This window comes from Hyla sarda, chromosome 2 (genome assembly GCF_029499605.1).
Source record: "Hyla sarda isolate aHylSar1 chromosome 2, aHylSar1.hap1, whole genome shotgun sequence".
NCBI lineage: Eukaryota > Metazoa > Chordata > Amphibia > Anura > Hylidae > Hyla > Hyla sarda.
This window is the reverse complement of record NC_079190.1, coordinates 145,921,945-145,935,303: the sequence shown is the minus strand read 5'-3', so window position 1 is coordinate 145,935,303 and position 13,359 is coordinate 145,921,945. Positions and strand designations below refer to the sequence as shown.

At 41.4% G+C, this 13,359-nt stretch overlaps 1 protein-coding gene across 2 annotated transcripts in view; it reads right to left on the bottom strand.

The window, feature by feature from the left end:
- Positions 1–13,359, bottom strand: part of SLAIN1 (SLAIN motif family member 1) — a 95,435-nt gene that overhangs the window by 29,015 nt on the left and 53,061 nt on the right. For both annotated transcript variants that reach the window (XM_056555568.1, XM_056555569.1), the window contains one exon: positions 2,419–2,772. In XM_056555568.1, coding sequence (XP_056411543.1) covers positions 2,419–2,772 — 354 coding nt within the window. The remainder of the gene's footprint in view (positions 1–2,418; positions 2,773–13,359) is intronic.

Sequence of the window (13,359 nt, the reverse complement as noted above, 5' to 3'; positions counted from 1 at the left end):
AATGATGACCCAGAGCATAGCCAAAACTAAAAAATATGCCCGCCCCAAACCCTATGCTCTGAATTATCATTCTGGGAATGTGATGTGTGTGGCCGTCCCTAACCTGTTGCCTCAAATGTGCACCCCGCTCAGGTGGGGAGAGAGCGCTGCACATTTCAGGCAACATAAAAAAACAAAAAAAAAACGGATAATAGTGACTAAGTGACCAATTTTTGGAAAAAATACTCCGGACTAGTACATTGGGGTCAAATTATGGGAAAATAAAATGAAAAGGGAAAAGGATTAAAATTTTAGTACTGCATGGAAGTGTGATACTCCCTGAAGCAATCGTTAATGCAGAGACCTGGATGATGGGGGCAAGTATCACACTGAGTGGTGGTGTCCTTCCGTATCCCCCTCCTTTGACACACACTGCATTTTTTCTGGGATCTTCCCTTCTTTCCAGTGTGGGGGACCTCACCTGGAAAGTGTTGGCCTCGCACCTTTATTTCCAGTTCCTTGCGAACTCTGGCCTTGCACTTCCCCGGTCGCCAAAGATCAGGGCCTTTAGGACTTTTTCTTGGAACTGGAGGAATGTCCCTGTGTTGCCAGCATAATGGGACAGTACAAAAAAGAGTTGGACATGGCAACCTGGATCATGTAGACCACATCTTTTCTGTACCATGCCCGTGTTTTCTGCATGGCATTGTATGGCTTAAGGACTTGATCAGAGACATCAACTTCCCCCATATACTGATTGTAGTCCAGAATACAATCAGGTTTGAGGACCGTTGTTGTAGTACCTTGCAAAGGGATAGGTGAGCTGCAGTTACCATGAATTGTGGTCAGCATAAGGACATCCCTCTTATTCTTATACCTGACCAGCAACAGGTTTTCATGGGTAAGGGCACGGGACTCACCCTTGGGCATAGATGTCTGGATAAAATTTAGAGGGCGGCCTCTCTGGTTCTTCCGCACGATCCCAGAAGCGGACGTGGATCTGGCGGCAAGGGATTTGAACAGAGGGATACTGGTATAAAAGTTAACCAAGTACATGTGGTAACCCTTATCCAGCAATGGGTGCACAAGCTCCCAAACCAGTTTCCCGCTAACACTCAGAGTGGTGAGACATTCTGGGGGTTCAATAAGGGAATCTGGTCCCTCGTATACTCTAAACTTGCAAGTGTACCCTGAGGTACTCTCGCAAAGTTTGTAGTTTCACGCCATACCTCACCCGCTTCGAGGGAATGTATTAGTGGAAGATAAGTCTCCCCTTTAAAACTGATGAGACTCAACAACAGAGAGCTTCATTAGGGTATGTAGGCCTCTCCAAATTTGGCCCCAAATTGATCTAGGACCGGCCTCACTTTGTAAAGCTGTTCATAGGCAGGATTATCAGTAAAATGCAGGCATTTCCATATGGCCTCAAATCGTCCCCGTGTCATAGCCATACTCTAGATTGGAGTTTGGTAGAGGACGTCCCCGCTCCAGTATTGTTTTTTATTTTTTATTTTTTTTTTTTTTGACTAGGCCCATGTGCAGCACGAGGCCCCAAAATGTCCTCACTTCGGCTGCATTGATGGCATGCCATCCATTGGGTCTAGCCAAAAGCTAATCTGGATGGTGGGTGATGAACTGTTGGGCGTAAATTCGTCTGCTATACCATTAGGTTCACAAAGTAGTCACTGAAATAATAACTAGAAAAGTCTATTCCAGTGTATCCGACTATGTATTTTTTTTTGCTTTTTTTAACTTTTATTTTTTTATTACAACACCTACCTGTTCCTCACTAAAGCTCTCCCTGCACTAAGAGTGGCAGGAGGCCACTTACTCTGCCCTGAGGGGCACGGATTGTAACAGAGGGTGCTCCCTGGCACCTTCTCTCTCAGCTCTGTCCACTGACTGAGGTAGGTGGGCTGGCAAAGCTGAGAGAAGCGGACATTAACCCCTCCTCTGCCGGCAGCTATGGGTCGAATGATCAATAGCTGCTCTCCTGGGGAGGTGACGTCATTGCTACCTCCCTCTAGCAACAGAAGGTGATTGGTGGTGTGTAGTACACCACCGATCATCTTCTAATTCTGGGTCATCGGGTCACATGAATGATTTCAGCAGGCATCCCGTTCACCTCTCGGTTACTGGCGGTGAATGGAAACATCCAGGGCATACAGGTACAAGTGCTAGAATGCTACTAATGATATAGGTGTACTGCATACTGCTTAAATTAGCTTTATTACTACTTATATTGGCTTTTTTTTAGAAACGTTTTTCACAATTTTTTCGTTTGGTGTGCCAAGCGAAAAAGAATTTCCAGGGTGTGCCATGACCCGAAAAAGGTTAGGAAATGCTGCTGTACTCCCTGTGTCCTGGATGGGTTAAAAAAAATTCTATTTTTTCCCCACATGAGTACCCCTTTAATCATTGTGATAAAATAATCTTTACCTGCACTTGTTCTATTTTGGGGTTGCTCTGGAGTCTGAGGTTGTGAAGAAACACTGTATTGCTGATATCCATTAGAATTCAGGTATTGAGAACTGGGACTTCTTCTGCAATCCCGAATACTAGAGAAAGTTTGCGAATGAGGGATTCCTCGTTGGAGGGGGGAGCAACGGCTGAGTCTTGGTTGAGGTGGTGGCAATAGGTCAAACTCTTCATCTTCATCATCCACACTGTAACGGTCTGATTCCTGATCACTACTGGCACATGATATTTTCTTTCCAGAATACAGAGAAAGGCTTGAGCGATGTCTTGTTACTGAACTACAAGTGGAGGTAGATGCAAAATCTTGCCTTAGGCCTGCAAAAAAAGTAAGCACCATCAAGACAGGTAACCTTACTCCAAAACAAACTTGAAAAGGTTGAATTTATGCATTTAAATAAGGTCCCTATAAGCTCTATGTTTACAGTTTTGATGCATAATACAGGAATCCAAACAACATTCATTGAATGGAAATTCCAGACAGTAAAATTTAATCCCAGGCCGACTTTCACCAACAAATTTCTTGGCATAGGTCACTTTTCATCCCGGTTTGCCAACCTTAACACCTTCATGCTAGGTTTCTACTTCTACCAATAAAAACTCCAAATCTGCCGCACATAATTTTTTTAGTGAAAGAACGCAACGGCCAGATGTTAGCTTGGCGTTTTTGCAGTAGCGATGGGAAAATTGTAGGGAACAAATTTTTTTTTTAAGCAGGGAACAATTTGTGTGTGCAGGCAAGGACCTGAAATTGTGTTTGGCAATATTAAAAATGGATAAGGGGTCCATGTATTTTTAAAAATAATATATTTTTTATTTTATTAAACTGTATAACTAATGTATTTACTGTATTTTAACAGTGTTCTCTCTCTCCCTCTCTCTTATATATATACATACATATATATATATATATATATATATATATATATATCTCAATGTGTGTGTGTGTGTGTTTATGTGCCAGCATCACGTCCAAATGGCTAAAGATATTAACATGAAACTTGGCACACATGTTACTAATATGTCAACAACAAAAAGGATAGGCAATTGAACCCTTACTCACCCCCATTTGCCAGGGTCAGGGTTTTTGTTTAAAGTCCCACACAAAGTCTATGGGAAATATAACTGCATAACTTCCAAACGGCTGGAGATATTTCGATAATACTTGGTCACATGTTACTTATATGTCCACTTAAAATATAGGATAGTTAATTTAACCCTTATCTACCCCCATTTGTGAGGGTCGGGGTTTTTGTTTAAAGTCCCATGCAAATCAATGGGAAATGTATGTTCCCTCATAACTTCTGTACGGCTGGAGATATTTCAATAACTGGTACACATATTACGGGTCGAGAAAGGAGGTCGGGATATGGGGTTGGGATATGACAACAATATATGAGGACGAGATATAAAGTCAAAAGCTTCCTCCTTTGTTGATTTTCCTCAACAACAAGGATTAGGAAGGAAAAACCGGGCAACGCCGTGTACTCAGCTAGTCTATATATATATATATATAAAACTCAATAGCCCTCATTTATTAAGAGTGGAGTGTTTATCTCTGAGTGTTTTTTTATTTACTCTGTGTATTTTGCTCCCTGATTTACTAATGTGTCGCACGGGAAAAAATTTGTGTCGCACGGGTTGGAAATTGTGTCGCACGCCAAATTTTGAAATTAGAAATATCTCAAAAATTAGAGATGGCAATGCAATTCCGAGCGGAAACATCTGCTGTGGAAATTCTGCTGTGTGCTCAGTGGAATTCTGCACGGACATTCCGCTGTGTAAGCATAGCCTCAAAAATGCCCAAAATGGATAATTTCTATTTATGAAACTAAATAATGTTTTGGTTTGGTTAAAAATGAATTTTCCAAAAATAAAGGGTGTCTGACTTGCTTAAAATAAAGTTAAGCGTAATGATTTAAAAAAACTGTGAAATATATATTCTACAAAATTTTACAAATAGAATAAAAAGTATAAAAATAAAAAAATATATAAATAAATTGAATTAAATTATAATTAAATATTATTTCAAATTAAACTTCATTTAATTTTCATATTGGATTAAATGAATGTATGAAACATCTGTTTAAAGGGGTTATCCAGGAAAAAAAAAATTTTTATATATCAACTGGCTCCAGAAAGTTAAACAGATTTGTAAATTACTTCTATTAGAAATCTTAATCCTTTTAGTACTTCTGAGCTACTGAAGTTGAGTTATTCTTTTCTGTCTAAGTGCTCTCTGATGACACCTGTCTCGGTAACTGTCCAGAGTAGAAGCAAATCCCCATGGCAAACCTATTCTGCTCTGTGCAGTTCCCGAGACAAGCAGAGATGTCAGCAGAGAGCACTGTTGTCAGACAGAAAAGAACAACTCAATTTCAGCAGCTGATAATTATTAAAAGTATTAAGATTTTTTAATAGAAGTAATTTACAAATCTGTTTAACTTTCTGGAGCCAATTGATATATAAAATTCTTTTTTTCCTGGAATACCCCTTTAACTAATATAAAACAGCATAGGACATGTTTTGCCACAAAAACCCTCCATTTTTACTTTTTTACCGACTGCCCAGAGCTGTAGGGTTTTCTTCTTCACAAACTCACAACAACAAACATAGGATAAAATCAGGGTTTTTATTTAAAGTCCCATGCAATCTATGGGAAACTTTAGTACCTTTAGTAACTTTAGTACCGCTGGAGATATTTCGCTAATACTTGGACACGTTACTTACATGCCAAATAAAAATATAGAATAGTTTAATTAACCCCTAACCTACCCCCATATGTGAAGGATGGAGTTTTTTTTCAAGTCCCCTGCAAGTACATAGGACTTCTGGTGCCTTACTCCACAAGCTCCGCTCTGCATCTCCTCGTGAATCCTCATCACCTTCTAAAAATCATAACTATTTAAATTTTGCACATAGAATTCCATATGATGTTTATTTTTTGCACCAACAATTCTACTTTGCAGTGAGATTAGTCATTTTGCCAAAAAATCCATGGCGAAACAGAAAAAAAATTCATTGTGCGACATAATTTAAGAAAAAATGCCATTTTGTAACCTTTGGGGGCTTCCGTTTCAAATAAGTGCATTTTTCAGTAAAAATGACACCTCTTTATTCTGTAGGTCCATAAGGTTAAAAGGATACCCTACTTATATAGGTTTGATTTTGTCGTACGTCTGAAAAAAATCAACTACATGCAGGAAAATTTATACATTAAAAATTCTCATCTTCTGACCCCAATAACTTTTTTATTTTTCCGCGTACGGGCCGGTATGAGGGCTCATTTTTTGCACTGTAATCTGAAGTTTTTATTGGTACAATTTTTGTATTGATCGGACTTTTTGATCGCTTTTTATTCATTTTTTTAGGATATAAAAGTTACCAAAAATACACTATTTTGGACTTTGGAATCTTTTTGCACGTACGCCATTGACGGTGCGGTTTAATTAACAATATATTTTTATAGTTTGGACATTTACGCATGCGGCGATACCACATATGTTTATTTTTATTTACACTGTTTGTTTTTTTATGGCAAAAGCGGGGTGATTCAAACTTGTATTAGGGAAGGGGTTAAATGACCTTTATTAACTTTTTTTTTTCACTTTTCTTTTTGCACTGCTATAGATCCCATAGGGGGCTATAGCACTGCACACACTGATCTTTTACACTGATCTCTGCAAAGCCGTAGCTTTGCATGGATCAGTGTCATAGGCGGTCGATTACTCAAGCCTGTATCTCAGGCTTGGAGCAATCAATCGCCGTTCGGACGCGACGGAGCAAGGGAAGGGGACCTCCGCTCGCATGCTAGCTGATCGGGACATCGCGATCAGCCCGACTGAGGTGCCGGGAATATTTAACTTTCATTTTACACGCGGCGATCAACTTTGATTGCCGCGTCTAAAGGGTTAATAGCGCGCAGCACAATGATCGGTACCGCATGTTATTAGCCCAGGGTCCCGGCTATTATTATTAGCCCAGGGACCCAGTTTTAAATACCGGGACTGGGCATTGGGCATACAGGTACGCCCTACGTCCTTAAAGGGGTTATCCAGGATATCAACTGGCTCCAAAAAGTTAAACAGGTTTGTAAATTACTTCTATTAAAAAATATTAATCCTTTCAGTACTTATGAGCTTCTGAAGTTAAGGTTGTTCTTTTCTGTCTAAGTGCTCTCTGATTACACGTGTCTCGGGAACCGCCCAGTTTAGAAGCAAATCCCCAAAGCAAACCTCTTCTAAACTGGGCAGTTCCCGAGACACATGTCATCAGAGAGCACTTAGACAGAAAAAAACAACCTTAACTTCAGAAGCTCATAAGTACTGAAAAGATTAAGATTTTTAATAGAAGTAATTTACAAATCTGTTTAACTTTCTGGAGCCAGTTGAATATATATATATATATATATATATATATTAGTTTTTTCCTGGATAACCCCTTTAAGAGGTTAAGTCCCATGCACGTACCGTATTTATCGGCGTATAACACGCACTTTTTAGGCTAAAATTTTTAGCCTAAAGTCTATGTGCGTGTTATACGCCGATAAGCCGCTGCAGTTCAATGATTTAAAGCTGGCGCTTTAAATCAATGAACTGCAGCGGCTTTGCAGGTGCAGAGACAGCCAGCGTTGCCGGCTTCTCTGCCCCTGCCTGCCCTGGGGTCTAGAGCCCTGCTGCCGGCCCTTCTCTCCCCCTGGCTATCGGCGCCGCTGCCCGTTCTGTCCCCCTGACTATCGGTGCTGGCGCCCCATTGCAGGCGCCGATAGCCAGGGGGAGAGAAGGGGCAGCGGCACCCATTGCCGGCGCCGCTGCCTCCCCCCATCCCCGGTTGCATAATTACCTGTTGCCGGGGTCGGGTCCAGGCTGCTTCAGGCCTCCGGTGTGCGTCCCCTGCGTCGTTGCTACGCGCTGCACGGCGCATGACGTCAGTGCTCCGTGCCGCGCCGTGCAGTGCATAGCAACGACGCAGGGGACGCACACCGGAGGCCTGAAGCAGCGCGGACCCGACCCCGCCAACAGGTAATTATGCAACCGGGGATGGGGGGAGGCAACGGGGCAGCGGCGCCGGCAATGGGTGCCGCTGCCCCTTCTCTCCCCCTGACTGTCGGGGCAATGGGGCGCCGGCACCAATAGTCAGGGGGACAGAACGGGCAGCGGCGCCGATAGCCAGGTGGAGAGAAGGGCCGGCAGCAGGGCTCTAGACCCCAGGAAAGGCAGGGGCAGAGAAGCGGGCAGCGACGGCCTCTCTCCCCCTGCCTTTCCTGGGGGTGTATCAGGGTATACACGCGCACACACGCACCCTCATTTTACCATGGATATTTGGGTAAAAAACTTTTTTAACCCAAATATCCTCGGTAAAATGAGGGTGCTTGTTATAGGCGTGGTATACCCCGATAAATACGGTATATAGGACTTATAGTACTTTAATCCAAGCTCTGCTCTGCATCTCCGGGTGAGTGCGTCAGTCCGGCTACAACCCATCTCGCAAAGCCACACCTACCATTTTAGCAACACCCCTTTTATTTTCTACCCTTTTTATGCATTAACAAAATCGTCTTTAACCCCTTAAGGACCCAGCCATTTTACACCTTCGGACCCGGCCATTTTTTGCACATCTGACCACTGTCACTTTAAACATTAATAACTCTGGGATGCATTTAGTTATCATTCTGATTCCGAGAGAGTTTTTTAGTGACATAGTCTACTTTAACATAGTGGGAAAATTTTGTGGTAACTTGCATCCTTTCTTGGTGAAAAATCCCAAAATTGGATGAAAAATTTGAAAATTTTGCATTTTTTAACTTTGAAGCTCTCTGCTTGTAAGGAAAATGGATATTCCACATAATTTCTTTTTATTCACATATACAATATGTCTACTTTATGTTTGCATCATAAAATTGACGTGTTTTTACTTTTGGAAGTCACCAGAGGGCTTCAAAGTTCAGCAGCAATTTTCCAATTTTTCACAAAATTTTCAAACTCGCTATTTTTCAGGGACCAGTTCAGGTTTGAAGTGGATTTGAAGGGTCTTCATCTTAGAAATACCCCACAAATGATCCCATTATAAAAATTGCACCCCCAAAGTATTCAAAATGACATTCAGTCAGCGTTTTAACCCTTTAGGTGTTTCACAGGAATAGCAGCAAAGTGAAGGAGAAAATTCACCATCTTTATTTTTTACACTCGCATGTTCTTGTAGACCCAATTTTTGAATTTTTACAAGGGGTAAAAGGAGAAAATTTATACTTATATTTGTAGCCCAATTTCTCTCGAGTAAGCACATACCTCATATGTCTATGTAAATTGTTCGGCAGGCGCAGTAGTGGGCTCAGAAGGGATGGAGCGAGAAGGGGATTTTGGAGAGTACGTTTTTCTGAAATGGTTTTTGTGGGGCATGTCGCATTTAGGAAGCCCCTATGGTGCCAGGACAGCAAAAAAAAAAAAACTCACATGGCATACTATTTTGGAAGCTGGACCCCTTGAGGAATGTAAAAAGGAATAAAGTGAGCCTTAATACCCCACAGGGGTTTCACGACTTTTGCATATGTAAAGAAAAATTTTTTTTTCACTAAAATGTGTTTCCCCCCAAATTTCACATTTTTGCAAGGGTTAATAGCTGAAAATACCCCCCAACATTTGTAACCCCATCTCTTCTGAGTATGGAGGTACCCCATAAGTTGACTTGAAGTGCACTATGGGTGAACTACAATGCTCAGAAGAGAAGGAGTCATATTTGGCTTTTTGAGAGCAAATTTTGCTCAGGTGGCATGTTGCATTTAGGAAGCCCCTATGGTGTCAGGACAGCAAAATAACCCCCACATGGCATACCATTTTGGAAACTAGACCCCTTGAGGAACGTAACAAGGGGTACAGTGACCATTTACCCCCCACTGTTGTCTGTCAGATCTTTGGAACAGTGGGCTGTACAAAATTTCTAATTTGCACAGCCCACTGTTCCAAAGATCTGTCAGACACCAGTGGGGTGTAAATTCTCACTGCACCCCTCATTACATTCCGTGAGGGGTGTAGTTTCCGAAATGGGGTCACATGTGGGGTTTTGTTTTTTTTGCGTGTGTCAAAACCGCTGTAACAATCAGCCACCCCTGTGCAAATCACCTCAAATGTACATGGTGCACTCTCCCTTCTGGGCCTTGTTGTGCGCCCCCAGAGCACTTTGCACCCACATATGGGGCATCTCCGTAGTTGGGAGAAATTGCATTACAAATTTTGTCAAAATTAAAAGTATAGGGCAACACCAGCATGTTAGTGTAAAAAATTTATTTTTTTACACTAACATGCTGGTGTAGACCCCAACTTCACCTTTTCATAAAGGGTGAAAGGAGAAAAAGCCCCCCAAAATTTGTTAGGCAATTTCTCCCGAGTACGGCGATACCCCATATGTGGCCCTCAACTGTTGCCTTGAAATACGACAGAGCTCCGAAGTGAGAGCGCCATGTGCATTTGAAGTCTGAATTAGGGATTTGCATAGGGGTGGACATAGGGGTATTCTAGGCCAGTGATTCCCAAACAGGGTGTCTCCAGCTGTTGCAAAACTTCCAGCATGCTTGGACAGTCAACGGCTGTCCGGCAATACTGGGAGTTGCTGTTTTGCCAGTGTGCCTCCAGTTGTTGCAAAACCACAACTAACAAACATTCTCAGACATGCTGGAAGTAGTAGTTCGGCAACATCTTTAGAGCCAGATGTTGCCGAACTACAACTCCCAGCATGCTTGGAGTTGTAGTTTTGCAACATCTGGAGGATTACAGTATGCAGACCACTAATACAGTGGTTCCCAATCTGTGCCCTTCCAGATGTTGCAAAACTACAACTCCCAGTATGCCAAAACTGTCCAGGCATGCTGGGAGTTGTAGTTCTGCAACATCTGAAGGGCCAGATGTTACAGAACTACAACTCCCAGCATGCCTGGACAGTAAGGGCATGCTGAGGATGTGTAGTTTTGCAACATCTGGAAGGGCACAGTGGTCTCCAAACTGTGGACCTCCAGATGTTGCAAAACTGCAACTCCCAGCATGCCCAGATGCCAAAAACATAAACAATATGTTCATGGTCAAAGACAGGCTGTCACAATTGGAAAAGTGGGATGACTTGATTATAAGACAGGCTGACAAGGGGGGTGGTGTCGTTCTCCTCGATAGCGGCCTGTACTGTAAATTAAATACTCAAATGTTATCAGATTCTCATACGTACAGGCCGCTGCCGGGGAATCCGACACCAATTTTCCAAAAGGAACTCCATGATTTGGTACAGTTGGGGGCAAGGAATGGAATATTTACACAAAAAAATTGCTCAGTATCTCATTGTTGAGTATCCAGTGGTGCCAATATTCTATTCCTTGCCCAAGGTCCATAAAAATAATTTTCCACCACAAATGAGACCAATTGTTTCAGGTATTTCATCGCTTAATGAGAGGTTATGCGAATGGACAGATAACATGTTACAACTATACATTCCCCATATGCCAGGGTACATTAAAGACACCCAACAGATGTTGGCAGCATTTGATAAACTAGAGTGGCATGATCACTATAGTTGGAACACTGCCGACATGATAGCATTGTATTCTGTCATTCCACACAATCTGGCTTTGGTTGCGTTAAGTTTGTTTCTTAAGATTTTTTCCTCCTATTCCTCTGATCTGCAGGAGTACTTGGTTATGGTGGTAGAATATCTTTTAACTCGTAACTTCTTTATGTTCAATGGCCAGTACTACATGCAGATCACAGGTGCTTTGATGGGGGCGACATTTTCTCCCTCTCTCGCTAACATATATATGTGTTGGTGGGAGAGGGAGAACTTATTCGCACCCCATAACCCCTCTATTATTTGGTATGGCCGCTACATCGATGACCTCCTATTTATTTAGCGCCCATACAGGGGTTTGGTGACTACCTCAATAATAATTCTTTGGGTTTAATTTTTACATTGAGTTACCATACTACTGACATTTCGTTTCTGGATTTAACATTACAGGGAGATAGAGAGACACATGCTGTCATAACAAGGAGATACAGAAAAGAAATGTCAGTAAATTCAATTCTCCATGCGGGATCATGTCATCCTTCCCATGTTATTAAAAATATACCTACGGGTGAGATGGTCCGCGCTCGGAGAAATTGTTCCAGATTATCGGATTTTAGGATGGAAGCTGATGATATCAGTAGACATCTGCTAGACAGCTCGGCAAATAGAGAGTAGGGATGGAACTAACGAGGTCCACCCCATCAATAGTAAGACCACTAGGGTGAAAAAAGATGTCTATAGAAAACAATGTAGTGTTTTTTTTTTCACCCCATATAGTGAACAATATAAATCTATATGTAATATTATTAAGAAATATATGCCCATTGTCTTATTTGATCCAACTTTTGCTCCAATCCTAACTGGAGGGTATAGGTGTGGCACGCCGTGCCCCGGCATTGAAACAAAAATTATCTCCAAGTCTTTATAATGAAAAATTACAAACAAATCCAACATGGTTGGAACATAAAGGGACCTTTAAGTGTGGCCATAATGTATGCACTTGCTGCAAAATTCTATCACCTGGAACACAATTTCAGTCTTGTACCAGTCACGAGTCCTTTCAGATAAAGCAGTATATCAACTGCAATACCAAGCATGTAGTTTATTTATTCACATGCGACTCGTGGCTGGTACAATATGTTGGATGCACAACCAATTCTTTAAAAACACGTGTCAGGAAACATATATCGGATACACGGATATCCCGTATTTCAAAAGTAGGAATGTCTCCATTGTGTCCAAACACATTGCTGAACACCATGGAGGGGACAACACTACTATCCGGTTGCAGGGGATAGAGGAGGGTATCACGTCCCCTTAGGGGAGGCAATCATAGGCGGAAACTAATGGATCGTGAGATTTTTTTGATCTTAAAATTAGACACTAGGTTTCCAAAGGGCCTCAATATGAGACAAGATGTTATCCTTCATTATTGAATATTTGGGCTTTACTATCTAATTATAATAATTCAGAAATGTGTCTCAAATTTTATTACCATGCTTTGGTTTAAATTAGTTGCATTTAGATACATATTTATCTTAAATTTTTTCAGCAATTTTATGGTTCTGATGAATATGTATGGGTTATCTCTAATGTTATATAATAATAATAAAAATAGTAACTACCGTATATATTTTTTAATAAATATTTTGGAAATTATACTCAATTTAACCCGTACAACAGGACCAGTTAGGCATTCTGTTATACGTGTGCTTTCTATTGTCGGTAGAGCGTGACAGGTGAAACTCTTATCTTTGTATGACCTTGTTCACATTATATGCGGTACTTATGGGAGTTGCATTATGTTCCACATTTGATACATTCTCTTGCAGTATTATGAAAGCACATGTTCTGTTATACTCATACATACAAAATGTTTGAATTAGACAAATACACAGGTTGGCTTTGGATACATTATTTTGATATGCTTAAATGTTGGATATTTTATCCTAGTCACCCAAATGCCAGCCAGTATGTATTTATTTATTTATTTATATGTTTTTTGTTTTATAGATTCCCTATGCAGGATTTTATTTTATTGTATTTTTTATTGATTTTGTTTAATAAAACTATTGTACCGTATATACTCGAGTATAAGCCGACCCGAGTATAAGCCGAGACCCCTAATTTCAACCCAAAATCCCAGGAAAAGTTATTGACTCGAGTATAAGCCTAGGGTGGGAAATACCTCATCCCCCCCTGTCATCATCCAGACCCGTCATTAACATCCTCATCATCCCCTTGTCATCATCCCACACATCCCCCCTTCATCATCCCCTTGTCATCATCCCACACATCCCCCCTTCATCATCCCCTTGTCATCATCCCACACATCCCCTTATCATCCCACACATCCCCCCT